The sequence below is a fragment of the Neofelis nebulosa genome, chromosome 10 (genome assembly GCF_028018385.1).
Source record: "Neofelis nebulosa isolate mNeoNeb1 chromosome 10, mNeoNeb1.pri, whole genome shotgun sequence".
In the NCBI taxonomy this organism is placed as follows: domain Eukaryota; kingdom Metazoa; phylum Chordata; class Mammalia; order Carnivora; family Felidae; genus Neofelis; species Neofelis nebulosa.
This window is the reverse complement of record NC_080791.1, coordinates 64510251-64536940: the sequence shown is the minus strand read 5'-3', so window position 1 is coordinate 64536940 and position 26690 is coordinate 64510251. Positions and strand designations below refer to the sequence as shown.

The 26690-nt window shown below is 46.9% G+C and overlaps 1 protein-coding gene across 5 annotated transcripts in view; it reads right to left on the bottom strand.

Moving 5' to 3' along the window:
- Positions 1–26690, bottom strand: part of PPFIBP2 (PPFIA binding protein 2) — a 145705-nt gene that overhangs the window by 103700 nt on the left and 15315 nt on the right. For 4 of the 5 annotated variants that reach the window (XM_058688108.1, XM_058688111.1, XM_058688113.1 and 1 more), the window contains exon 2: positions 10212–10308. In XM_058688108.1, the coding sequence (XP_058544091.1) occupies positions 10212–10275 (64 nt within the window). In that variant the 5' untranslated portion in view covers positions 10276–10308. Of the gene's footprint in view, positions 1–10211; positions 10309–26690 lie in introns of those variants that run through there. The other variant, XM_058688119.1, reaches the window with a different exon arrangement.

Here is a 26690-nt window from a genome sequence, read left to right as displayed (position 1 = left end):
AGTGCACACACGCGCCTGCTCTTTCTCTCTCTTTCTCAAAATAAATAAACTTTTAAAAGAGAATAAAAAGAGTACATTTTTCAGATGATGACTCATGCAATTTATTACTGAATTAATTTTAAAGGATCTACTTCATGAAGAAAGAAACTATGGCAAGCAAAAAGTGTGGGATGAAAGAACCAACTGTGTTAAAATTATTTGTTAAACAGAATAAACACTGCCAATTAAAAAACATAATAATTTGGAGGATATGGATTAAGATGACATTAGAACTCTGCACAAAAATAATGTGGACAATGGGGCACTGATAGAAATCAAAGCGTTCTAAGAGTCATGTATTAATGATGAAGCATTACTCTTCTTTAAAGATATTTATCTTCAGCCTTCATGGTAAGGAGGCATGTTAAATATATAAGTATGAGCCTTAAAAGAATAGTAATAGACATTTAACTTTCTAGCAGAGATTAAAAACAACAACAAAGGCCAGCAAGACAAAACCAAAAACAAATTTAAGACACACATACACACACACACACACACACACACACACACACACACACACACATACACACACACACACACATTAACTGGATAAAATGATAAAAACAAATAAAAAATCATCTGAATAGTCCTGTAAAATAAATAATTTAAACTATAATTTGAAGCATTTGAACCATAATTTAAATTTCTTTTCCAAAGAACATTTCAGGCCGAGTGTTTTTACAAGTAAGTTCTATCAAACTTTCAAGAAGTGAAAAATTCTGCTCTATTTTGTTTGAGTGTTGGAAGGGACTGCTCCCAGCTTATATAATACAGAGAACTTGCCAGCACAACCTGTAGTCCAGAGTGTACATGGCGCCCCAGGAACCATACAGCTCAGCAGTCCTGAGCACAATGTAGGGGATTCCAGGCCTTCTCACTGAGGAACTTGGACACACGAATCTCAAACACAAATTTTAAAAACCAAATCCCATGGTGTGTAAAAAAGAGAGCATGTTGTGACCATCTAACCTAGGAAATGACAGATCAAGCAGAGCTAAACAGGAAATAAAAAATGAAGTGATACAATAGAACAACAAAGGACAAAGAACTCTGTCCCAAACAATGAGAGATGGCACACCGTGTTCAAGCACATACGAAATATTTTTCCCCTCAAACTGACCACATACTTATTAGAATGACTAAAATAAAAAAGACAAGAAATAATAAGTATTGGCGAAGATGTGGAGAAAAAGGAACCCTCATATACTATTGGTGGGAATGTAAACTGCTGCAGCCATTGTGGAAAACAGTATGGAATTTCCTCAAAAAATTAAAAATAGAATTACCATACGATTCAGGAATTCCACTACTGGGTATTTACCCAAAGAAACAAAGACACTAATTCAAAAAGGTACACGTACCCCTGTGTTTATTACAGCATTATTCACAATAACCAAAATACAGAAGCAACCTATGTGTCCATGGATAGATGAATGGATAAGGAAAATGTGACATGTATAAAGGAATATTACACAGCCATAAAAAGGGGTGAGATCATGCCATTTGCGACAACATGGATGGACCTAGAGGGCATTATCCTAAATGAAATAAGTCAGACTGAGAAAGACTAATACCATATGATTTCACTCACATGTGAAATCTGAAAATAAACCACACAAATGAATAAACAAAAAGCAGAATCAGACCTACAAATACAGAGAACTGATGGTTGCTAGAGGTAAGGGGGTTTGGGGACTGGGCAAAATGGGTGAAAAGGAGGGGGAGATACAGGTTTCCAGTTAAATAAGAAGAGGGACACAGATGACTGGGTCAGAGGGACACGACCTGAGGACTCGACCTGTCACCACTCGCTCTGAAGATGGCAGAAGGGGATGGTGAGCCAAAAAAGGACAGCATCACAGCAGCCAAGGGGCCGGCAGTGGCAGACTAGTTGTACAGAGAAAACCCTCGAAGGACACCCCAAAATTCAAAAACCCATGTGCACACACCTTTTTAAGCAGCTAAACTGAAGGAAATCTTCAGAGCTCAGAACCTCAAGGGAAAGAGAGCATCTGAACTGGTGTTTATCCAGTATGCCACTGCCGGTTCCCTGACAGTCTAACACCTGGGCCACAGACCACTTGGGGGGACAGGAGACAAAGTTTAGGCCTGATCCAAGGGAGAGGTCAGATGGGAGACCTCTGCACGAAGCCAGGATACAAAAGGGCAACACCTTCAGTAAAGTAGAGAAGCCTACCCTGCAGAAGGAAACTGGGCCTGGAATCTGGAATAAGAACACATACAAATAATTTGACGTTTAAAAAAAAAAAAAGAGGGGGGTGAGTGAAGCCCAGAAAGTGTGAGACAAGTAGAAATCAGACAATAAGATCGTTGAAAAATGGTCAGATGAATTAATCATCAAAATAAATGTATACAGACGACATCGGCTGGTTGAAAGACAGGTATTGTTAAACTGGTTAAAAAGTAAAAGGATACCTATATCCCATTGGCAAAAGATATATCTAAAACAAAAGCACACTGAAAGCTTGATACTGAAAAAGGATGGAAGAAGGTCAATACCAATATAATACCAAGAAAAACCAAAACAAAGTTGGAATGGACAGATTAACATGAGAAAAAATACTCTTCAAGACAAAAAACATTGCTAGAGATGAAAAGTGTTACTTTATGCTGATAAAAGTGTTCACTGGGAAGGTAGAACTCTAAAAGTGTATTCATATAATACAAAACACAGCTTCAAAATATAAGGCAAAATACTCAGAATTATAGGGAGACAAAATCCACCACTTAGTAGAATTTTAATATGTATTTCTAAGAAACTGATGAGATCAAGCAGACCAAAACAATCTGTAATGATAGCAAAGATTTAAACAAAGTGGATGTAATGAACAAATACAGAACATTGCACCTGACAATTGGGAGAATGTACACACCTTTCCAGAACACATGGGACATTAATGAAAGCTGACAGTGCTCTAATCAAGGCCACAAAGCAAGTATCAATAAATTCCAAAGAATAAGTATTAGAGACCACTTAACCACAACACATGGAAGTTAGCAGTCAATTGAAAACATATTATTATTGATTGGTTTTTTAATTCGGTTAAAAATTTTTTTAATGTTTTATTTATTTTTGAGAAGGGGGGAGGGGCGCCTGGGTGGCGCAGTCTGCCCCTCCCCCGTTCATGCTCTGTCTCTCTCTGTCCCAAAAATAAATTAAAAAATAAATAAATAAAAGAGAGGGGGGGGAGGGGCAGAGAGAGAGGGAGACACAGAATCTGAAGCAGGTTCCAGGCTCTGAGCTGTCAGCACAGAGCCCGATGCAGGGCTCAAACGCAAGAACCACCAGATCATGACCTGAGCCAAAGTTGGATGCTTAACCAACTAAGCCACCCAGATGCTCCTTAATTTGGTTTCTAAAAGAGAATAGATACATTTAGGTAAGCAGAGAAGAAAATGACAAAAACCATTCAAGTAAGTTAAATATGAATATATATTAAGTATAGATACAGAATGCATATTTATTCACATATACTGTGGTGGTTAATTTCATGTGTCAACTTGGCTAGGCCAGAGTACCCCAGTATTTGGCCAAACCTTAGTCTAGATGTTTGTGAAGGTATTTTTTAGCCAAGATTAACATTGAAACTAGTAGGTTGTATCTAATGCAGATTGCTCTCCATAACATCAAATTGGTGAAAGGTCATAACGGAAAAGGACAGATCTCCCTGGAAGAAGAAGGAATTCTGCCAGCAGCTGGCCTGCAGTCTGGAACTGCAACATTGGCTCTTCCCTGGGTCTCTGGCCTGCTGGCCTATCCTGGAGAGACTGAACTTGCTAGCTCTCATAATCAGGTGAGTCAATTCCTTAAAATCAATCAGTCAACCAACCTTTCTCTCAGAGATCTCTTTCTCTAAACACACATGGACAGGCACACATACACACAGACATGCACGCACGTGCACACACACACACACACACACACACACACACACACTATTGATTTTGTTTCTCTGGACAACCTGGACTAATACATATACATATTTATGTATTTACAGAATAAATAATAAACATGCCACACACATACGATGGAAAGTCATCAGCAAAGTCAGTTCTTTGAAAATAATAATAATAAAGATAACCCTGGGTAAGACTGATCAAAAAATAGAGGGCATAATGAAGCACTATTAGGAATACACAACAGGTATAGCAGATCTTTAAAAAATATGATAGCCATGCTTATGCTAACAAAATGAAAGATCTTAGTAAAATGCACAAATTTTTAGAAAAATGCAACTTGCCAAAACTCAACTAAGAAGTTAAAACCTGTTTCTAACCATTAAAAACAGGAAATCTTTCAAGGAGAAAATACCAGGCTACATGGTTTTGTATGTCAGTTCTGATACCTACAACTAGAGCAGGTATTTAAGGAACAAGTGAGAATTCCAGTTTTACTCAGACTCTTTCGGAGAACAGAAAATGAGGCTGTGCAGCCCTGAAGGAGGGGAGGAGTGCTCTGTAGCAAGGGGAAAAATCAAAACGATGGTTGTTGAACAGTGCTTGCCACCATGGGCCATTCCGACCTCTTTACACAAAGGATAGATAGTCTTGATAGCTCAGGCCCCTGGTCACCTCCAAACTTCCACTCTGACCGTCTCCAGGTCAGAATCAGAGCACAGTGCTCTCCACCTGAATCTTGAGTGGGAAGCAGGCAAGGTTAGGTTCTCCCACCCCCTTACTCATGACTGCTATATGCCGATCTACCTCAGAGAGGACCTGGACCAGACCAGTTAACTGAGCATGTGCAGAGCATGGACTGATCAGCAGCCTTCAGTGCCACAGCCATTCATCAGTCAAAGTGAATAATCTCAGTCTTGACCAGAACTTACTCTACCCCAAATCTAAATCTTAAAAAGAAAGAAAGAAAGAAAGAAAGAAAGAAAGAAAGAAAGAAAGAAAGAAAGAAAGAAAGAAAGAAAGAAAGAAACACCAGACACTAATCAGAGTTCACAGCAAGGCCCAGAGCAACCTCTTTTTAAAACTGTCACAAAACGGGCCCCTTTTAACTCTTCCTCATCGATGGGTACAGCTTGCAGATGACTGCATGAACGACCCCCTGCTATGGTGAAGAGGAATGAGTGGCCATCTGTGTTCTGACCATGGGCTTCTCTGTACTACTGCAGAAATGGCCTCCCAGAGCAGCCACTGAACCTGTCAGCCCACAAATTAAGCCAGATGCAAAATGAGCATATGTGGCAGTTGCCCTGGGTCATGCAGGGCAATGTACTTAAGCAATATGTGGTTCAATTTCAACGGTCAACAGTGTAATTCAATTATAGTATTATTTGTGGGCCGAATCACAGGGATTAATCAGGAGCAAGAGCAAAGGTTAACATTGTACCGGAAGCTACAACAGTGGTCTTTTGTACTAGAAACATCATTTTTAACAAGGGTTCTGGGGTCTTTCAGTCACCTCCTTCCAACTTTCTGGCACAGAATTTTAGGGCTCCAATCAAGCACAGTCATACCCAGGAAACACCCATTCGGGTTTCAAAAATTCAACCATATAAGGAGTTTCATTTAATGGTCCTGTTTCTGCTGGCAAGGGATTTCTTTTCCTCACACCTCCAGAGCCACCAAGTGCCCTGAGATAAGGGTCACCACACCGCGGCTCGGAGACAAGTAAATTTGACACTTGTGCATCAGGATGTCCTCTCAGGGTATTTCTGGCCTGGTTGTTTACAGGAGTGATAATCTCCTGTAGTGTTTGCATTGTTTACATTGATTTGGAGGAAGGAGAATATTCTTTTTTCCCCATTAAAGACCTACTTACATAAATACTGAGATCACATGCCCTAAGTGTACTCTTCTAGGAAGGAGTTTTGGAAAGTGAACCTGAGCCTAGCATACTCCAGAGTAATTAATAAAGGGAAATCTCTTGTCATATAGTGTTGTGCCTAAGAATCATCATTGTTGAAGGAACTGTCCTTTTAGGAGGAATCCATGTTGTTTTTGCATAAATGCTTGCGATATGGGGTGTGCAGGAAGCCTACAAAAGTTTCTTCCATTGAAATAAAGTGGTAACTGTGTTTTCAGAAAGTGAGAGAACACAGTCCTTGGGTGCTCATTCGAGCACCTTAATGGATGCAAAAGCAATTGTGTTTTGGTAGTGTTGGCATCACGTGACACCATTCGACTTCAAATTAATAGGTGAATAGAAATACAGAAAGGACGATTTAAATGTTCACAGAGAAATGTCATTTCTGCAGGATTTGTGGCATCATGATGTGATACCACGGTTTTCAAACTTTCTCTTAGCTGCCACCCTTTCAGCAGAGGAACCCTCACTTGGAAGTCTCATGCGTCTGAGAGAGAAGAGAGCAAAGTCACTCTGGCTAGGGGACCAGGAGCAAGAACTGAACCGGACCCCGTTCCCAGGTAACTTTTCTCTCAAATGGCTTCACAGAGCCCCCAGAACTCCACTACACAGCATCATAAAACCAGTGCAGGCATGAAAGCAGCCCAGAAGAAACTCAGATGGCCCTAGACTGGAAATCCAGCACTGCGACCCTACGTGGTAAAAATCATAATGTCAGTGCTAACCTCAACAAAACAAACTAACTTATACCAACTGAGCACTAAGTGCCTTACCTCCATTAATTTAATCCTCCCAATAATATGAGATAGGTACAATTATCACTATTTTATATATGAGGAAACTGAGCTCAGAGGGATTAAACAATCTGCCTAAAGATCCCACGGCCAGTCCTAAGTGACTGAGCTGGAATTCAAACCTCAACAGTCTAACTCCCTACTCCACATTAACAAGCATAAAATCTCTTTTTAGAAAAAAATTTTTAAAACGTTTATTTACTTTTGAGAGGGAGAGAGAGAGACAGAGTGCAAGCCAGGGAGGAGCAGAGAGAGAGGGAGACACAGAATCCAAAGCAGGCTCCAGGCTCTGAGCTGTCAGCACAGAGCCTAATGAGGGGCTTGAAGTCACGAGCCGAGAGATCATGACCTGAGCTGAAGTCCGATGCTTAACTGAATGAGGCATCCAGGTGCCCCACAACCACAAAAACTCTTAAGCTCTTAGATCTAGTTTGGCCCAACCACCTTGAATATGAGGAGGGTATTAATAATCTTGCGGAAGAGTATCCTGCACAAAGGTATTCAATAATTATCATTCTTTTCATCACAAATGGCATAGAATATATACCCTCCAGACATGCACTAATTACTTCAATGTTCAATTATCTGCCAAATAGCTCCTGTCAAATGTCTGTGTGAGCCAATTATTACTTGAGAGATGGTTCACAGACATGCCAATCACTGAATCTTCAAAAAAAAACAATTAGCGCTTTGTTATTCCAGAATAATCAGTGATAGGTACCAAGAAAAGAATAAATGAAGTTCAGTACACAGGTAAAAGGATACATATATATAAACTAACAACTGCGCCCTAAAAAGGAGAGCCTATTCACAAAAGTAAATAAAACGTGTATGTGACAAATACTTATTAAACATCTAATATGTGCTGCGGACCAACGGAGGCACTAGGGATGGAGCAGCAAAGCCTCTGTCCCCATGAAACTTACAATCTGGTGTGGGAGGCTGACGATACACACGGGGAGGCAAATGTGAATGTAATAGGTCAGGTGGTGAAAAGTGCTATAAAGAAATATAAACAGGATATGAGGACAGAGTGGTGGGAGGAAAAGATGCTAATTAGAGAGGGTCGGGGGGGACCTCTGTGATGTGGTGACATTTCAGCAGCGATCATATCTGAGGGTATCTGGAGGATGGCATTCCAGCTAAGGGGGCAGCACGCACAAAGGTCCTGAGACAGCCAGTGTGTGGGCTAAAGGGATATAAGCCAGGAGGAAAGTGGTAGGAGGTGTGGCCATACTTGCAGTCAAAGACCAGATCATGTATGGAAGGGCTGGGTCTGCTGAGGACTTCAGATTTTATCCTGAGATGGGAAGCCATTGACGAGCTTTGGAGAGAGGAATGCTGTGGTTTGAAGTGAGTTTCAAGGATGGCTCTGCTGCTTTGTGGGAGACAGAAGGTAAAAAGGGCCAGGAGCCTGACAGATAACAGCTAGGACATGTTACAGTGCCACCAACAGGGGCAAAAGCACAGAGACCACTCAGAAGACCATGCATTAATCTTGCAAATCCCAGGCGAGTCTAGCAAGGCCCGCACAAGCCTTATGCAATGAAAAACACAAAACACAAATGGGTGAAACAAGGCCCTGAATAAATAAGAACTCTAACATGTCTCTAAAGACGTAACATAATAAAGATTTTTTTTAATCCCTCATTAATTTCTCAAAAGTTAACATTTTATAGGGCTTACTACGTGCCAGGCACTGTTCTCAGCACCTTATGCATGTAAGCATAGCAACCTTCTAAGGAGGGTACTATGATTATTCCCATTTTAAATGTGAGGAAACTGAGGCACAGTCAGGTAAATAGGGTGTTGTAGAGGCAGGATTTGATCCAAGAAGTCTGTCTGCAGGTGTTTCTCCTGACCAATCTGCAAAGAATGCCTTAGAATGTAGACTGTTCCAGGCACAGCTGCCCAAGGAGCCCTTCTAGAAGGAAGCAGCCAGTGTGGATGATGAAGGAAAGAGAAGGAGGGAGCAGTTTGTGCTGGAAATGCAGGCGGATGGGCCTCCTGGGTTCTGTACCACCCAGTCCCAGGGCCCTTCCTCTTTGTCCATCCCAGATCCTCACCAGCAGATCCTGGGTTAAGGCAAAGCCCTGATGGTCACATGCTGCTCTCTCAGAGACAGGGTATTTTGCTAGAGGCTTCATCATTTTAGGAATGCCAGTGTGGAGAAATTAGGAGGCAGGAAGCAGGACTGGCCCCACACCAGCTGTATTCTTTAGAAGGTGTCCATTGAGCTTTCACAGCCATCCAAGAGCTTTGAGGTCGGAGGGCCTGACCCTGTGGCTCTGATCCCACTGCACATGAGCCCCTGATGGCTTCCAGATGAGACTCTACAAGGACTGCTAGGAAATCCGCACTCTTGACTGTTTCCTTTCAAGGGGGTTTTGGAGGCCCTAACCTAGAACAGGACATCCCAATCTGTAGAGCCTTGGAGAAGCAGAACATTATCAGGCCTCTCAAGAGCTCTTATGTTCACTGAGAAATGAGGAGCCTGACAGATGACAGCTAGGACATGTTACAGTGCCACCAAGAACATGAAGAAGCTTCAACACACAGCCTCTCCCACCCAGGTGCCAACACCCACAACCCTCGGTGAATCAGACTGTCCTCACAGGGTGGAAGGAAAAGCAATTGCCCGGCAAGGGGCAGTGTCCAGTGCCCATGCACATCCTAGGCTTTAGCCACACTCAGCCCAAGCCCTAATCCCCGAACTCCTCCAGCCGCAGCTCTGCACAGAGAGGAGCAAAGAAGCATGGCCAGTCAGCAAATAAGGCCCCTGACTTGTCATCTGGTCAGGGCAGAAAGAGGGCCTTGGAGCCTTCCAGAAAGATTTTCAATGAGAGGTTTATTGTAATCAGTGCGGGCTTGGGTTCCCCCCACCCCACCACCATCAAAGAGTTAATCAGCCCAAACAGCCCACTGGTGCTCCTTTCCAATTAATCAGTTTCATCGGATCTTTTCTGGGGACTATTCTTAAATGGCTAATGTGGACCTGAAGTCAAACAATGGCCAAACAGGTAAGAAACAATATGGCATAAGGAACATTCTTTAGGTGAGGAGGTGAATCCATACCAAACTGCCTCCTGATTCCCAAGCACACTGGAGACCAGCTGGGGAAGGGAGCGGACACCCACATGAGGCACCAAGGTCTCCAGACTCTGAGTTTTGTCTCAGCTCACCTGTGATAGGCCAAGTTGTACTCTGACAAATTTACAGTAAAACCTCGGACAAATTTACAGTAAAAACAATCTTAATGCACCCAAACTGCCTCTCGGCCAGGAGCCAAAGTGTGCCAATGTATGGCACACCCACACTGCCTCGGCAGAGACCTAACCTCATGCCAGGGATCAAGGTGTTCCACAAGTCTGAACTCAAAAAAAGAGACGGCATGCACAATAAAATCAAATAAATCAACCGAGGGGCTTCTCACTGTGCCAGAAAGAAAGGTGGAATGAGAGAAAACAGTCTTTGAGGTGTAGAGGACGAGCCATCAGTTGTTGGGACCCCCTGACCCCCTGACCCCCTGACCGTACCTGCAATGATCCCGTCCATTTGCTCCAGGGCAGCTTCTAGCACGTGACTGGCATCCGAAGCCATGGCTCCTCTCCCCTCAGTCTTCTTCTTGTCTTACTGAAAGTTCAAGCACAGGACAAAGGAAAAGTTGCAGAGAGGCCCACATTACGCAGGCAAGACCGCAAACCCTCCTCTTTCAACATCATGTGGGCCGCTCTAGCAAGCATCCGAGCCGGCCACCCCCCGGTTCTGCCGTCTCTAGAGCCTCTCCCTCCTAGCGCAAGTGATCCGTCTCCCGCAGCTTTAGCACACTATCCCATTCACATCTGAGATTAAGAGCCGCCATTATAGTCCCAGGTTCCAGAAGCTGCAGCCAGCATGGGGGGAATCTCCCTTACGAGTTGGATAAAGGGACTCAGTGAGGACATGCCCTGCAGCAAGCGGGCGTCAGGAGTCTCAGGAGGCACGTTTGTCTTAGAGCCGCATCTGTCCTGCACCTGCAACGCCTTCGTCGGGTAGGTGTGATCCAGGCCGAGAGTCCTCGGCTGCCACTTTCCTGGATGGTCAAAAGTGCCTGGCCTAGCGGACACACTGTTGTGGGGAGAGCTCCGTCCCAGGAACCTGGAAAATTCCTCTCACCATCTTAGTTCTAGACTACCCAACACCATGCAAAGTGCAGCATCCCACCTCCTCAGGACTGAAGAGCTTCTCCCAGGACACAAAGGCCACCCTCCCCCCAGGCTGAGTCTCCCGTCTAACGGAGATGGCAATTGGTTCTATCTCTGGACAACGCTGCCTCTACGAACGGTCTTTCAGCTAAACTGTCTTCCTGCAGCCTCTTCTCGTTTTATTGCTTCCCACCCACTCCCTGGTGGCAGGGAGCGACAACTGTATTTGTAATCCCTAGTTCACACCTATAAATGGCAGGCAGGAGCTGTTGTTTGCTCCTTCAGCAAAGCCTGTGCATGTGTCCAACGGGCATAAGTGCTGTGGAGAACCGGCCTGGCTCCTCTACCCAAGGATGGCCCGGGTCAGGAAACAGAGGGTCCTGGGGGTCTCGGCTCCTGTCCCCTGTTGATGTTGGACTTTCAAAGGGAAGAAAGGAAAGTGAGCAGCCACAGAGAAGTGGCTTTGGAGATGGTATGGATAAAGATTTTAGGACTACAAAGAACCACATTGGACTATACCAGGCAGTAGCTGTTAAAATAGACTGGGTTCAAACCCTGCTCTACCATTTACTATGTGATCTCTGAGCCTCAGTATCCTCATCTGTAAAATGTGGATAATACCAGCACTTAACACACCAGGTTGATGTCATGATGAAATGAGGAATTAATATTTCATAGAAAGTACTCAGTACATTTCCTTACAGATAGTGAGTGCTCAACATATGTTAGCTGTTTTTGTTTTTGTTTTTGAAGTGAGGCAACGATCTCAGGATGTATTTGTGCCAGGACAGTGCACTGGATGAGAGACTTTAAACTAAATGAGGTAGGCTCAGGAACAGAGAACCCAGGTAAGTCCAAGAGGCTGGCTCCCCTGGAGGAGGTAGGCATGGCAAAGAGAGATAAGCAACTATTTGTATGGAGAGGGAGGGCAGTGATTCATAGGAGCAAAGGCCAAGGAAGGTCTGGGAACAGGCACTGAGCCTCGGCAGTCCAAGGGCCATTGCACAATCAATGCAGGGGCATGAGAACGGGAGCCTGCAGAGGGGGTGGGAGCCTCATCAGCACCTCAAGGCTGTGGCAGGAGCTACTACAGGAGGCTGCAGCAAGGGACAGAGCTGCCACTGCTGAGAAGAGCAGCCCAGGCCACTAGAGACCCCAAACATGTGCAGATCTCATGGGCTGAATAGAAGCAAGCTTGGGGGTTTGGGGGATGAGAGTAGAGGTAGCAGGAAAAGGGCACACAATCACACACAATTATTGCAGGTCAATAATCCACACATTCCCACCTGTTCAGAGATATTAAAGGTCTGAAATAGTTCCCTCTGAGGACTTCCCACTACTCCTAAGGAGAAGTCCACACTGCTCACTCACTGGGACCTTCAAAAGAGGCAGTGTAGGATCCGGCCAGGCCAACCCCATATTGCTCTCTCCATTGGTCATGTTCCAACAGCATTGGCCTCCTTTCTGTGCGCCACCCCCCTCCCCCTGCCGATACTCCAAGACCATGTCTTCTTCTGAAACTTCACACCTGCTATCCACTCAGCCCTGAGCTCGCTTTCCCAGCTCTCTGCATGGCTCATTTATTCTCATCTTCCGGGGGTCAGCTCCCATGTGTCATCTGAGACAGGCCTTCCCTGCACACCTCCATCTATAGCAGCCCCTTCCAAGTGCAGCAGTTCCAAAGTATCTCGTCCGTATACTTGTATGCTTGCCAACTGGCCTTGCTCACCCTCTCCATGGAGGCAGTGGGGCCCTGTCTGCCTTGTTCACCCCTATATGCCCAGTGCCCAGCACAGTGCCTGGCACAAGGAAGCTTATGAGTGAATACTTGTGAATAAATTGATAGATCCCTTTCACCCACATTCCCCAAACCCTGCTGTGCTGGGTACTGGGGAGATATTGACAAATCAGACCTAGTCTCTGTCCCCACGGACCATGCAGTCTAGTGAAGACAAAAGTATAAACAAATTAACGATGACACAGTATGGGGTAAGCTGATAGAGGCCGGTATGCAGTTTCTCTGGGTCTTGAAGGATGAGTAGAAGTTTTCCCAGAAGATAAGGGGGAGAATGCTATTCCAGGCAGAGGGGATGGAAGGGTGGAGAAGCATGTAAGGGCAGGATGTAATTGGCAAATATCAAAGTGGTTGATGAGATTACACCAGAGCATCCAGCTGCTCATGATGAGTCAAAACCTTTCACAGAATTCACATAAGTGTAACGAGGGCAATTAATAAGAGGAGCTTGGGAATCACACCCACTGCCAGTGCACAACAAACCAAGTGGCCTCAGATGTAAACATATCAGATCTTTAAGAAGATCTCGTATTTTAATAGGCAGGCCCCATTTGGGGCCTTACTACCAGGGTAGAAGGGAGAGGACAGTTAGAAGGTGCCAAGCCTGGAGGGTCCAGGCTACAACCCCCTGCAATACAAGGGCCATAAGAGGAGGCCCACAGGCCTTCTGCCCAGGGATGAGTTTGTACTTGGCAAAGAGCAGGTTGGGTGGACCCATGGGAGGTGGTGTGAAGTGACACATGAGTCAAAGGTGTATCATATTTAAAACCCAGGAGCCCGGGGCCGGTAAGGTTGTGAGTGCTCAGAAGCCAGACCTGCTTAGGGCAGCTGATGAGCTCAGTTCCAGACCTGCTGGGTCTCAGGTGATGGCAGGACACCTGTAAGAAGGGGCCCTGCCAGCTTCTGTCACAGGGCAGCTGTGAGGTGTCAGTGGCATGGGGTACAGAGAGACTTTTGAAGGGCCAAACATGCCATCAATGTGAGGCCTCAGGCCCCCATCTGTGAGCACAGACACTCTCAGAACAGGGAAGCCACAAGGTCACCAACCATTCCTATTCTGGCAGCTAGTAGGCATTTTCTCCTCTGACCACTGTTGAGGTTAGAGCTCCTGTCATTAACACACGATGGGACAATCATTGCCCTCAGGGAGGTTGGAGCCTCAGAGGCACACATGTCACACACCACATTCAGTGTCTGTTCATCCCTGCAGGGGCACAGCACCTCCACTGGGAGCCTGGGTTCATCAGGGATGTGGAGCTTATGTGCACGAAGCTCCAGAAGTTGAATGCCTGGAGGCCTCCTGGAGAGAAGCTAGGTGAAGAGGCGATGACCCAAAGGGGCCGGGAGAGAGTCGGATTCCAGAAGCACCCCAAAGGCACAAGCGAAAAGCAGGGCAACTTCTAAGCAGGTGGTGGGGAGTGGAAGTGAAATCATGTTCTCTACCAACGAGAGGGGAGCTATAGCAGCCAGCCAGGGGCCTGTCACAGCGTGGATGCTGGGGCAAGAGATAGTGTGCCTGGGGGACTCCCTGGGGGCGGGGGGAGGTGCCCCCAGCCCAGGAAGGAGAGGAGCAGGCAGAGGATGACATGGCTCTTAAGGAGCTTAGTACAGTGACAGCTGTTGTGGCCCCAACCAGTTTTCATTCTCTCTGGACACCTGGACTATTAACAGAGCCCTGCATTTGATGGTGAAGGAACAGGAGGGCTTCTCTTCTTACCAAGTGACTAGCTCACGCTTAGCTACAAAAAGAAACCAGGAATGTTAAGAAAAAGTGTAGCCCATTCACCATTCACCCTTCCCTTCACCTGCAGGCCTCTCTAGATGCTGTCATCCTCCTATCTGAGATGATGTCCCACCAACATAGAGCTTTACCCTCTTTGCCACCAGCCAGACAGAAAATGACCCTGTAGCTATAGAGAGGAACTGTCTTGTTTCAGAATGACAGCATCTGGTGACAGACGTCATAGCCACATGAATTGCACCACGCAAAGGTCAGTTTGGCACCTCGAAGTTGATAAGGGTGTAGGATTAGGGTTCTGAAATTTAGAAAGTGAGCCTCAATTAGCCACCCGTTATCTGATGCACCCTCAGGCAAGCCGTGATTTAGATAGTGCATTAAGCTTTCATGTTCAGCAAAGTAGAATCAGAAGTAGGCAGGAACTGTTGATTCAGATAAGTCTTGGGCAAGTAGCCTTGACTTATCCCACCCATACTGAATTGCCAGCTTCCATTCCATTTTATAAAGTACTTTTCCTTTAGTAAAAGTGGTTAGAGCTGCAAGTGTTTCGGGCAGGCTGGCACTGGCCAGGACCAAAGAAGGAATCAGGAACAGATCCAGAGTCCCTGGTACCCCTGCTCCTTCAGGGTCTCCTGTGCCATGGACACAACTGAGCCAGATCTGGGATCGGACTCCTTGGCGGCTCCGTCCAGATGAAGGGATGGGGGTGGGGTAGGGTGGGGACAGTGTCCCCAACTAGAAGGCAAGGCCTGAAGAATGAACCCTGAGCCAAGAACCCACCACCACCAAACTTTGGACTCATCACACACCTCCTCCTTCTGCAAATGGCCATCAGGTGGTAAAGAAGTGTTGTGTTATCACAACCAACCAAAGCCTTTTCCCCATAATTTACAGATTGCCCATAAACCAGAACACTCTTAAACAGTTATTTTAAGAAATCCCTCTTGCTATGCCTCTGCTTGGGAGACAGCTTCTTAGAAGGATATAGGAAATTTATCTCTTTGGGATAAGAGAGCAAGAAGCCATTTTCAGTATTAAGAAAAAATGAAGATGGAAGAAGACACAAGGGAAACTGATGGCGGAGCCTAAATTTTCAATCACATCCCATATCAGTCAAGAACACCTTTCTTTTCAAAGGACAAAGGAAAAAAGAACATAGTCTGGAGTTAAAACATGCACTCTGCTGCATAATGACTGTGGATCTTTAGACAAGTTATTTAACCCCTCTCAGACTCAACAGTCTCATCTGTATCAGGATAAAACCAATCTCATTGCTACCAGTGAAAGTAAACAAGATAGACCTCAGGTAAATACAGCAGATTGAACCCAAACATCTAAATTAGCTACCCACTGAAACAACAGTAGAGAAATTTATTTTGAAAGACATAAACCCACAGGGACACTGAGAATATGCTAGCAGAGATAAGGGAGATGCCAGGGCAACAGCTCTGCAGCAAACATAAAAGGACAGCTGGTCCATGTTGGAGAGCTTCCGAAAGCTCTGGGAGAGATTTCTCCAGCAACACGAAATTAACAGGACACCTCATGCTTCAGAACACCCAAAGAGATTTATATATGGGGAGGAATGTGTTTAATTCAATGACAAGAAAGTTGAAACTCAAGCCAATGACAAAAGAACTGCATGGAAACCAAAAAGTAAAAGTAACCATGAACCTTACAGTGAAACACCTCGTAGCAATCTAACTGGAACTGCAGGGGCAGCATGGGGTCGGGAGAGAGATGAAAAGTGGTTGTGGGCAGTGGAAGTGGGGCTGGAAAGGGAGCAGATTCCTCACCTCCTGGAGTGGGCACTCAGAAGTCACTAGATAATGACAACTGAAAACAATTAATAAAGCAGCAGAACAAGCATTTTTTCCCCCAGCAATATGGATAAAAATACTAAGAAATGTAAAGTGGCTGCTTCTGAGGAAGAGCAATGGGGTTGGGTAGGCAGGGAGACAACAGCTGTTTTAACAAATCGTATACAATTATTTCACTGTTTAAATTGTGTAGATGTATAGTAGTGATCAAAATCAAAACACTTAAAAAGTAATACGTGCAGTGTGCCTGGCAGAGAGTAGAGACTCCATGCTCCTTCCTCCTCTTGGGCAGGTGTCTGTTAGCTACTTGCTGGGAGTTTCTCCAACACTGTCTCACGTAATCCCCATGTGCCACTTAGGAATCCTCTCACTTTGCTGATGAGCAAAAAATTGGGCAGCTTGCCTGAGGATGCACACCGTTCTTCCACTTTGCCTCTGAAACGGGAACCCACTGGAGGGTTTTGAGCACAGGAGGATCTAACATACCTTGTTAAAAAGGAACACTATGGCTGAAAATGAACAGGGCTGGTGGGGGTGCAGTGCATCAGTGAACACAGGAAAACCAGGCATGAGATGAAGGTAGCTTGGACCAGAATAATGGTGGTAAATGTTCTCATTCTTGATATATGTTGAAGGCAAAGCCGGTAAACTATACTGATGGAGTGGACATGGGAGAGAGGAATCAGAATTACTATAAGGTTTTTGCCCTGAGTCTCTCGGAGAGTTGGAGGGACTGCAGAAGAAACCATTGAGGCAGGGGAAGGGGTCATCAGGAGACTGGTTTTGGAAATGTTCAGTTTAAGATGCCTAAGGACACCTAGGAAGATACACTGGAAATATGAGTCTAATGTTGGGAGGGAAGTTTGACTGGAGAGAATTTGGGAGCCATTTGTATGGATATGGAATTTAAAACAACTGCATGAAGTAACCTAAGTAGTGCAGAGAAAGAGAGACAGAGACAGAGACAGAGACAGAGACAGAGAGAGGAAGGAAAGGAAAGGAAAGGAAGGAAGGGAGGGAAGGGAGGGAGAAAGGAAGGAAGGAAGAAAGAATGAAAAGGGAAAAGAAAAGCAAGAGGCCCCAGAACTCTCTGGAACACTACAACGCAGCCATCAGGAAGAAGAACCAACAAAGGGGACTAAGGGGGAGCAGCCAGGAGAATTGAGAAAGTGCTGCCCTAGAAGCCAAACAGAGGGTTCAGGATGGAGAAGGAAGCAATCAGGGGAGCCAAGTGCTGCTGAGTCAGACCAGAAACCATCTTCTTGCCCAGTGCTCACTGCTGGTGATCTCATCTGCTCCCACAGCCTCACCTGTCCCCACATTACCTCACCCTAGACTCTTACAAGAGCCTCCTAACTGGCTGCCTGCCTCCAGGCACCCCTGTCCACCCACCTTGCACTGAAGATTCACCTAACTCAGTGGTCCTCAAACACTGGTGTTCATCAGAGTCACCTGGAGAGCCAGTCAAGCACAGAGGCCTGACCTTTGTAACCTGACCTAGCTCCTCTGGTGATTCTGATACTGAAAAAATCTGAGGGACACCTGTGTCGCTCAGTCAGTTGAGCATCCAACTCTTGGTTTCGACTCAGATCATGATCTGGCGATTTATGGGTTTGAGCCCTGCATCAGGCTTTGTGCTGACCAAAGCCTGCTTGGGATTCTCTCTCTCTGCCCCACCCCTGCTCTTTCTCTCCGTGTCTCTCAAAAATAAATAAACTTAAAAGGAGAAAAAAGCTGAGGAGCCAATGAGAGAATGCAAACACAGCTCAGGCACTTTTCTGCTTAGAAAAGTCTCGGAGGCTCACCATCAATCAGCCCCTACACTTCATGCCCTTTACCACATGGACTCAACCTACAGGGTTGCAATTTTAACTTCCATCATAGCCCTCAGGCAAACCTCCACCCATCCCAACCAAATGTCTTGTCCTCAGTGGACGGATTCTAATTGTTCGTTAATTGACTGCACCAATTGCTTTCCTGCTGTATACCCAACCCAGCAGCTTTCTTTGCTAAATTCCCATCTTCTCTTCAAGATAATTTCTCCAGGAAACCAAACTTGATCCTGCCCACCTAAAGGTGGTCTCCTCATCTCTTTATTTTTTTAGGAAAGGGAGGAAAACAGCATCACGCAGCCATCTCCCCTGCAACTCTTCCCTGTGTCTCAGCCCCTGAGGGCAGCCCCATTCAGTAAACCCTGAGGACACTCCCACAGATTCACAACTATTCATTGTCAGTAGGAAACTAAAGCCAGGTGCAGCGCCGCCCCCCCACATAGTTGATGCCCACCTCCCTCTCCACGCCCTCACACTTGGTGGGCCCCAAAAGATGGTCTTCCCCAGTATGCTCCCCCACCCACTTTGGTGACGCCACCACAGTTGCCAAGCCAGAAACCTGGGAGTTTCCCGGGGCCTTCTGGCCTCTCACCCACATCCAGCAAAGTCTCCCTCATCACCTGCTCTCACATCTGTCCACTCATCTTCCACCCTGCTTCAGGCCACATATCATCTCCCGTCTGAATGACCACAATGGCTTTTTGACTGCCTTGCCTGCCTACAGCCTCACCCCCACACAGCCCTCATGCTCCACCCTGCTGCCAAGAGCATGGGTCTATTTCACAAACCTAACCAAGGCACTCCAGCACCTGTACAACCGTTCACCACCTCATACCCCAGAGACAAAGTGAAGGACCCATGAGGTAGTCAAGAGCATTCGCTCTCTAGTCAGGCTGCATTTGGGCCCACATTCTTCTTGTCATGGGCTAGGTCCTTGGACAAGTTCCTCAACATCACTGAGCTTCGTTTTCCCTATTTACAAAGGGCAGGGGAAAATATACACATCGTGAGGTTACGGAGAGTCAGGGAGATAATGTGTGTAGAAGTCCTTTGCATAAAGCTGGGTGGGAGTTCACAACCACAGCAACAATAATTGTCTCAGCTGCACTTGGCCCCATTGGCCCCGAGCACTAACCATTTCACCCCACCTGCTTTTGCTGTGAGCTCCCCCCACCCCCACCAACATGCAACGTTTTAGCCCAAGACCTCCCTTCCCCCTGGTCAATTCCTACTCCTCATTCAAAGTCCAGCTCCAACATCATCATTCTAGGGATCCCCTCCCATCCCCCCCATGAAATGACTGCTCCAACTCAGTCCCCCTCTTCATGCCCATGACAGACTTCCTGGACAGCGCCTGGAACTCTCTAGAGCGCTGGCTACTCAATATGTGCGACTACTTCGTCTGAATGTTAAGTTTTTTGTGGGCAGAGCCAGTCTCCAAAGCCCAGAGTTCAGCCCTGGACCTGGCTCAGAGCATGTGTGGATAGACATTCCCATTCCAAAAAGGAGAAAATGGAAAAAATGAAGAGGTCACTGGTCTAAACTGGAAGTTGAGAGGCTCCTGTGGGTGACAGGGGCCCCAGGAGGCCCTGAGGCCTGAGGTCCTGTCCAGTCTGGAGGACTTTGTCCCCAGAGGGAAGGGCCTGCCGATGCAGTAAAGCAGCACGCATGGCCTCAGGGCAACGGCAGGGCCCGGCAGACACTGGCTTTGTATCAGGACTGAAGGACAAGGCTACAGGCATTGACTTTCCATCAGGAGAGATCAGGGGACACAGAGATGTCCTGTCACAGGAGAGGGGTTGGAGCAGGACAGAGGGGCCAGGATGCCGAGGAAGCTGCCATCAGAATTACGGAATGCCATCAGTGAATATCGGAGTCTAATAAAAGCGAAGAGGCAGGGCCTTGATTTCTTTTGTCAATGAATAGAAGCTGAAGTAGCCTAAGAAAAACTGCACAGGAGAAACAGAAGAAAGCCTTTGAAGGTAGAAAAAGCCACTTAACTTGCACTGCTCTAATCACAGTATCAGTCATGTCTGATAGCAAACATTTGTTTGACGCTTTCAGCTTCAAACTTATTTTTCACACACAGGCTTCTCATTCCCACCTAAATATCCCAGATCAGGCTGCTGTGTTTAGTCAGCCAGTTAAGCTGAGGCCGGGGGGCTGAGGTGTGCCAGAACCACTCACGGGGCGCTAAGCTGAGGCACAGGCTGGCAGTGCCGGGGCCAGCGGGGGACGAAGGCAGTATTTCTTGCTAAGCGTCTCTTTCCCGCTGTGCCAGGTTAGTGAGCTGTGTGCACTGGGCATTCCCAGCCACTCCCTGCGGGGCCAGTTCCAATAGATCCCTAAGAACATTTGTGCTGGAGCCCAGCTCCACCGAACCTGCTGGAAGGAGTCCTTCTTTCTGCCCCTTCCATTGAAAACCTGGCCCAACTCCTGTCACATGTCACTGCTCCTCCACCAGCCTCCTTTGGCACATCCAAACCCAGATGCTTCCACTTAAGCTCTTACCCAAAGAGCTCAAGCCCTTCTCATCAAACCACAGCCCGTCAAGCAAGGCTCCGTGACCCCAAAAAGCTCTCCCACCAACACGCAATCGTAGCAAGGGAATAGGCCACAGAGCTCAACTCCCTCCTCCAAAGAATGCAGTGAGTAGCATCAGGTACAGACACCTCACCTCCAGGGACTTCCTCCCAGCTTAGGTGTCCCCGGGACTCAGGAGCAGGGCCGACATCCTCCCTCTTGCTGGGAATGGCAAGCTTTTTAAGAGAAGCACCACCCTCAAAGATATGAGCATGAGACACAGGAGCCCAGCCCAGAAGGAGGAGCATGGGGTCTGGCCAGGAAACAGGTATGAGAGAGCGTGAGGGTGTCGTGGCTCACACCCAAGCAGCACATCTGACCTTCTGGGCTTCGGGAACACTGAAGACCTGATGTTGGGTTTCCTTCCAGGTCTTTGCTTAAGATTTTTAAACACTTGCTTCACCTTCCTCTGGCTGTTCTCACCACCCATTTCTGCTCTTAACATTCTGCCCCCAAGCTGGTCCTTTTCCCCAACCAAGGGCTTGTCGTGGTGAAGAGCCCACAGCAGTCTCAGTGACCAGGGCCATGGGCCTCAACCCAGGCCTGAGGAGGAGAGTCCGGGCAGATCTCCGAAGACAAGCAATGCAGACACTCCAAGTAGGAGAGGGATTGACGGGCAGACAGCCAGGCCCGAATCTCTGCCTTTGGGAAGAAGGAGCTGGGGAGCCAGACGGTGTCCAGGGGACAGAGTATCACCAAGCCCCCATCAACGTGCCTCTTAACACTGTGTTTACAACAAGTATGTCTGTGTCTTCACTACAGTGGGGCTCACTGCAGCCACTTAGAGAACTCGGGCGGAAGGTTCTCTCCCTTCCTTCTGACAGTCTCGGAAACATCAAGTCCAGGGAGTAGACACAAATGAGCATCCCCTTCCAGGCTGGGATGTGAAGGACCACGCCGCAGCCACAACACCTCACATGCTCGGAGATCTCTCTGCCTGCCCCGCCACTACCACCATCCGCAGGACATCAGATGATGGCACGCTACCTCCTGCCCGTGCGGTTTCCACCTGTGTGCAAAAAGCTGCCTGTGCCAGAAGCAGCAGCCCCTGTGAAAAGACTCCATCCTCATTTCCTCATTTAATCTTCCTGGCCATCCTGTGTGGGATGTATTATAATTATCAGCCCCATTTTACAAAAGAGGCAACTAAGACATAAAGATGTTAAGACACTGCCTGAGGTCACACGGTTGCTGAAAGTCCTTCCATGGAGTCCAGTGTGTCTGTCACCTAAGTCCCTGCTTGCTGTCCCCACCATACTGCCTTGTACTGCAGACTTGCTCAGAGCAGTGAACAGCGGGAGACAGGAAGCTGGCTTCCATGTCCAAACAAACAGGGCTCAAAACACCGGGGGCCAAGACACTGCTAACTTCTCCCCTTCATACAGTGTCTTCATGGGGATTCTGTGCACTGCCCTGACCCCCTTCAACTGTTACAAGATCATATTTTACTTGAAAAAAGAAAACATGGGACAGGAAACTGTCATAAAAGATGCATGACTCCTAAAAATCAATGTATATATTTTTATCTATTTATCTAAATTTATCTATTTAACAAACACTATTTGCCCCGCATCATCTGTAAAACCCTGGAGTCGATGCTAAGAGGAAATGAATGAATGCTTCTTCTTTATCTTCCAAGGGTCAAAACGCTTTTGTTGCTCATCCACATCAATTAGAATGTGAAGGGTCCATGTAGAACTGGGCCTCTATCTGGGATCTATAAGGCAGAGCCAACAAACTTTGGCTTTACCAACTTCGACTTCAGAAATGGATAAGTTAATGGTCTAATTTTAAAGTCATCAAGGTATTCCTTTGTGAGAAGAAAAGCATCATTTCCCTGAAGTTCCCATCATCCCTAAAATTAAGTTCAGATAGCAATTCAGTGCTAATGGCAATATTACAATGTCACTAGCTCAGTAAGCAAGCAACATGTAAAATATCACACAGAAGTTACTTTCAAAGAGAAGCTGAGTTTTGAAAATTGACCGTTTGCTCATCATTTTATGGGTAATAAGGCTCAGTGTGTCACCCACTCATACAAGTGAGGATCAGTCGAGGGGAAGCTGGTAGGTGCCAGGTACCATAGATTGCCCTGTAATTCCAGAAAGACACGTATGCAACAATACAGCACCCGGTATACTCCTGGGAGAGGGAAGCTGAGCATGTTCAGGGTCACAACCATGTGACCTCATGTTCAGGAAGCTGAGCGGCAGGAGGAAGGAGTGACCAGTGCAAGTACGGGCAATCCCAGAAAGTTTCAGGGAGCAAGTGTAGTATCTTTGATGGGCAGCACGCAGAAATGTGAACGCACTGCAAACGGAGTAAGGAGTGTACATATCCTAAAGTATGTTGGGGGACAGGTGTGTGTACGTGCATGTGCATGCATGCTCGTGAATGCATACAGCTTGGTGTGACCAGAGGACTGGGAAAGAATGACAGCAAATGAGGCCAGGACCAGCTTATGAGTGGTCTCTCTAGAACTTGGCTTTTACCCATCAGGCAATGGGAGTCACTGAAGGAATCTACCTGGAAGCTGCCTGTCCTTTACCAGCAATAATGCAGCAGGATGCTAGGACGTTCTCAGGGAAGCTCACTCAGAATTCCCCCTCCCCGAGGACCGGGCCATGGCAGGCTGTCCCTTCCACTGCCCACCTTAGGAACCTTCCCACACTCTCCTCTGACTCCATTTCCCCTTTCAACACCCCTGGACAGCAGGGATGGGCCCCTTACTGCAGGGGCCTGATGTATGTCAGCAGTCAGCACACAAGATCATTCCCTGAGACCTGCCCACCTCCCTCCAGCCACCTCCACAGCTCATGCCACCGGGTCACTGTTCACCCCATCTCCCCCTGCCTGAGAAGGCAAGTTCAGGAGCTTCAGCTCCACCAGATCTTCCTGCACCTAGATCTTTAATCTGGTGCATCCTTCCTACCAGACTCTCCTCGGCAAACTACCACACATCTTTCTTTGGTGAGAAACCTAATCCCTCAACTCCCCTTCTGGCCTCCTAAGACCTCCCCTAATCTAGTACCACTGTGGCCCAGGCTCTCAGTGGTGTCCTCTCTACACTGACTGTGCCTCTGTCCCCTCTCCTACTCCTTCCTCTGGACCACACAAATATCAAAGCCTCTGTTCTCCTCAAACCCTTCCTTCAGCCACCACCTCATGTTTCTCCTTGACTTCACTACCAAAGCTCTCACCTCCTCCTGTTCTCTCCAGGCCTGCTGCCATTAGATCTCCATTTTTGTGCCTTGATGCTACTGCCCCCCACCCCCCAAGCTATATCCATTCTTACTCCTGTGAGAGGCAGCAAAGGGTGGGCTTAAAGCACAAGCTGAGCTGTAGAGCCGGACTGTGGTCAGACCCCGTCTCTAATGCTCCCTGGCCAGGGGTCTCCTGTGCCTCTGCTTCCTCATCTGTCAGATGAGGATAACTTAAGCACCTGTCTCAAAGGTGGTTGTGAAGGTTACAGGAGTTCATACAAGTAAAGCACTTAGACTGGCAATCAGTCAGTGTTGGCTAGGATTGCTTTCCTTGGCATCTCATCCACACAAAACCCCATGAGATGCTCTCCTCCTTTGGCATCTGGGACAAAAAGCTCTCTGGGTTCTTCCAGATCCTCTTCCTTCACTAAATGTCCTATGTCTCAGCTTCCACTCACCATCCCTGTGCTCAGCTCTCTTCCTGTTTCTTCTACAGTCTCTCCCTGGACAATCCATACTTCACCTCCATATTCACAACTCGTAACACTAGACTACTTTTGTAAGCTCCAGACCAAAGCATTCAAATGCTCTTCAGCTTTCTGGCTATTTCTTAGCAGCCCCAGAGATTGAGCATGATCAGAAACTCTCTCAGCATGGTCCTGCTCTCTCTTGGTAGCTCCTGGCCTGCTTGACCTGCACACTATGCGTTCCCCCATGACCCGCCCTTGCCTTCAAACAGCAGACAGGCCCCTGTGGATTGCTCTGGGCAGGGAGGCGCTGCTCCATATCATCCCTCCCACAGCAGGCCCAGTTGTGTTCAGGTGTCTGAACCTAGGCCTTGGAGGGCCTCCTCTCACCTGGCCTCTCCCACAGCAATCCAAGCTCATGAGTCTGGCATCTAAGCATCTGTTAGCTTACCCCAAATTGTCCTGGACACATGATGGTAATACTAACGGCTGCCATTTCTTAAACATTCATTCTGCACTGAGCTAAATATTTATGTGTGTCTCATACCTCAATATTTATAAACTATTGTTATCCAAATTTTACAGACAAGGAAACTGAAACTTGCAGAGGTTAAACGACTGCTCAAATCACACATCCTGGAAGCAGTGGAGATGGGATTGAACCCGGGCAGTACAACTCCAAGGTCATATTCTTAACCACTCTGCAGCACTTCCTCGCCAAGCCTGGCCACTTCCAACTGTACCCTTCTGATTTCTTGACACTCCAGCCATAGGAAGGCATTCTCATTTTGCAGTGTCTTTCTCATGCTGTCCCCTCAAAATAATGGTCCCTTCTCTAGTCTCTATCCATCGAAACTAATTCTTCAAGGTGATTCTCCTTCCTTTATGACAGCATCCCTACCCCTACTTGTCTAAGAGCATCTCTGCTGACCCACAACTTGCTCACACCTCCGTTTTGGTTGTTTCATGTTGCCATGGGGATATCCAACAGGGGCTGACATCCTCTTTCTTGGACCGCTAAGTATCTGATTGAGGGAATGGGGGAAGGAAACTCCACCCTTCCCTCTCTTTTTCCAGAGCTGCCTTGTTCCAGATCTCTGGCCTAGGTAGATATGCCAGGTAAGGAAAGGGATGCACTGGGAACCCTACTGGCCATTCTCAACATCTTTATTAGCCCCAGAGCTGATATGTTAGTCTCCATCTGTCTGATTCTTGGTCTTACTTTTCAGTTGGTGCTAAAACCAGACAGCGCTTACGCAGTACAAATAATTATCAAACGTGCACCAACCTGGGTCACTCAGTGAAGGATGAAGTGGCAGTGGCCATAGGACTGGTCTGTGTTGGTTTGTATGGCACACTGGTGACCAGTACATCATCTCTGGAGGTATGAGTACTCGTCACTAGCAAGGAGGTCCCACAGCAGCTTGGGTGACCCCTACCATCCACACAGTGCCCTCTGTCAGGGAACCTGGATCCCCAGCAACCTGCAGATGACCCTGCAGTCCACCTGTGGGAAATGCCAGGAGGGCAGTCTAGGAGGACAGGTGTTTGTGCTGTGGCCACTGGGCAATGCCCGCCAGAGTGAATTAGTTCATTGCTATTTAGTTTATAGATTAGTCTTGTCAATTTTCTCAGCAGAGACCAGGCTCTCAGGCCACAGGCATCCTTCAGTGAGTGGATAATGAGGGTGTCCAACCCTGAAAACTGCCCCCCGAAGGCCATCCATGCCTCCACTCTCTCCCATGTCCACACCTCACCTGCCCCCTGGCAGACAGAAACTTACCCGCTGATGGGCACTGCTAGAAGTGTCTTTCCTCAGCCCCAGAACACAAAGAAGGCTGCCCTCACTGCCCTTCTCACAGCAGAGAACACACACACATGCACAATCTCACCTTCAAGGAGGAACAAACAGACATCAAGTCATTTCAGTGCCTCAACCTGATGACAGACTCAGAGAAATACGCTTTAAATGTAGCCTCAACATGACTACTTTCAAGAAGCTTCATCACAAAAAATATCCCCTAAAAATATAACCAGCAAGGGCTTATGGTTGAAGCTGGTTGATAAGTAAATTGATTCATTATATGATTTCTTCTACTTTTGTGTGTGTTTGAATTATTTTTATAACAAAGGTTTCCTTGTGTTTGTTTGTTTGTTTTTTAAATCCAGCACTTAGGGATCTGAGCTTTTCCAGAGGGGGGCACAGGATTCCACCTTTCCTTGCTGGGGATCAAGAGAACCAGAACTGGGGTTTGAACCTCAATTCCTAGTGACACAAATGGCGCTTCTTGTACAGTGCCATTCAGGCTCTCTGTAGATCCTAACACCTGACCAAATGACCAAAGGCTCAGCTCACTCTCCTTCAGACCCTTATCATCTCTCCACCCTGCCTC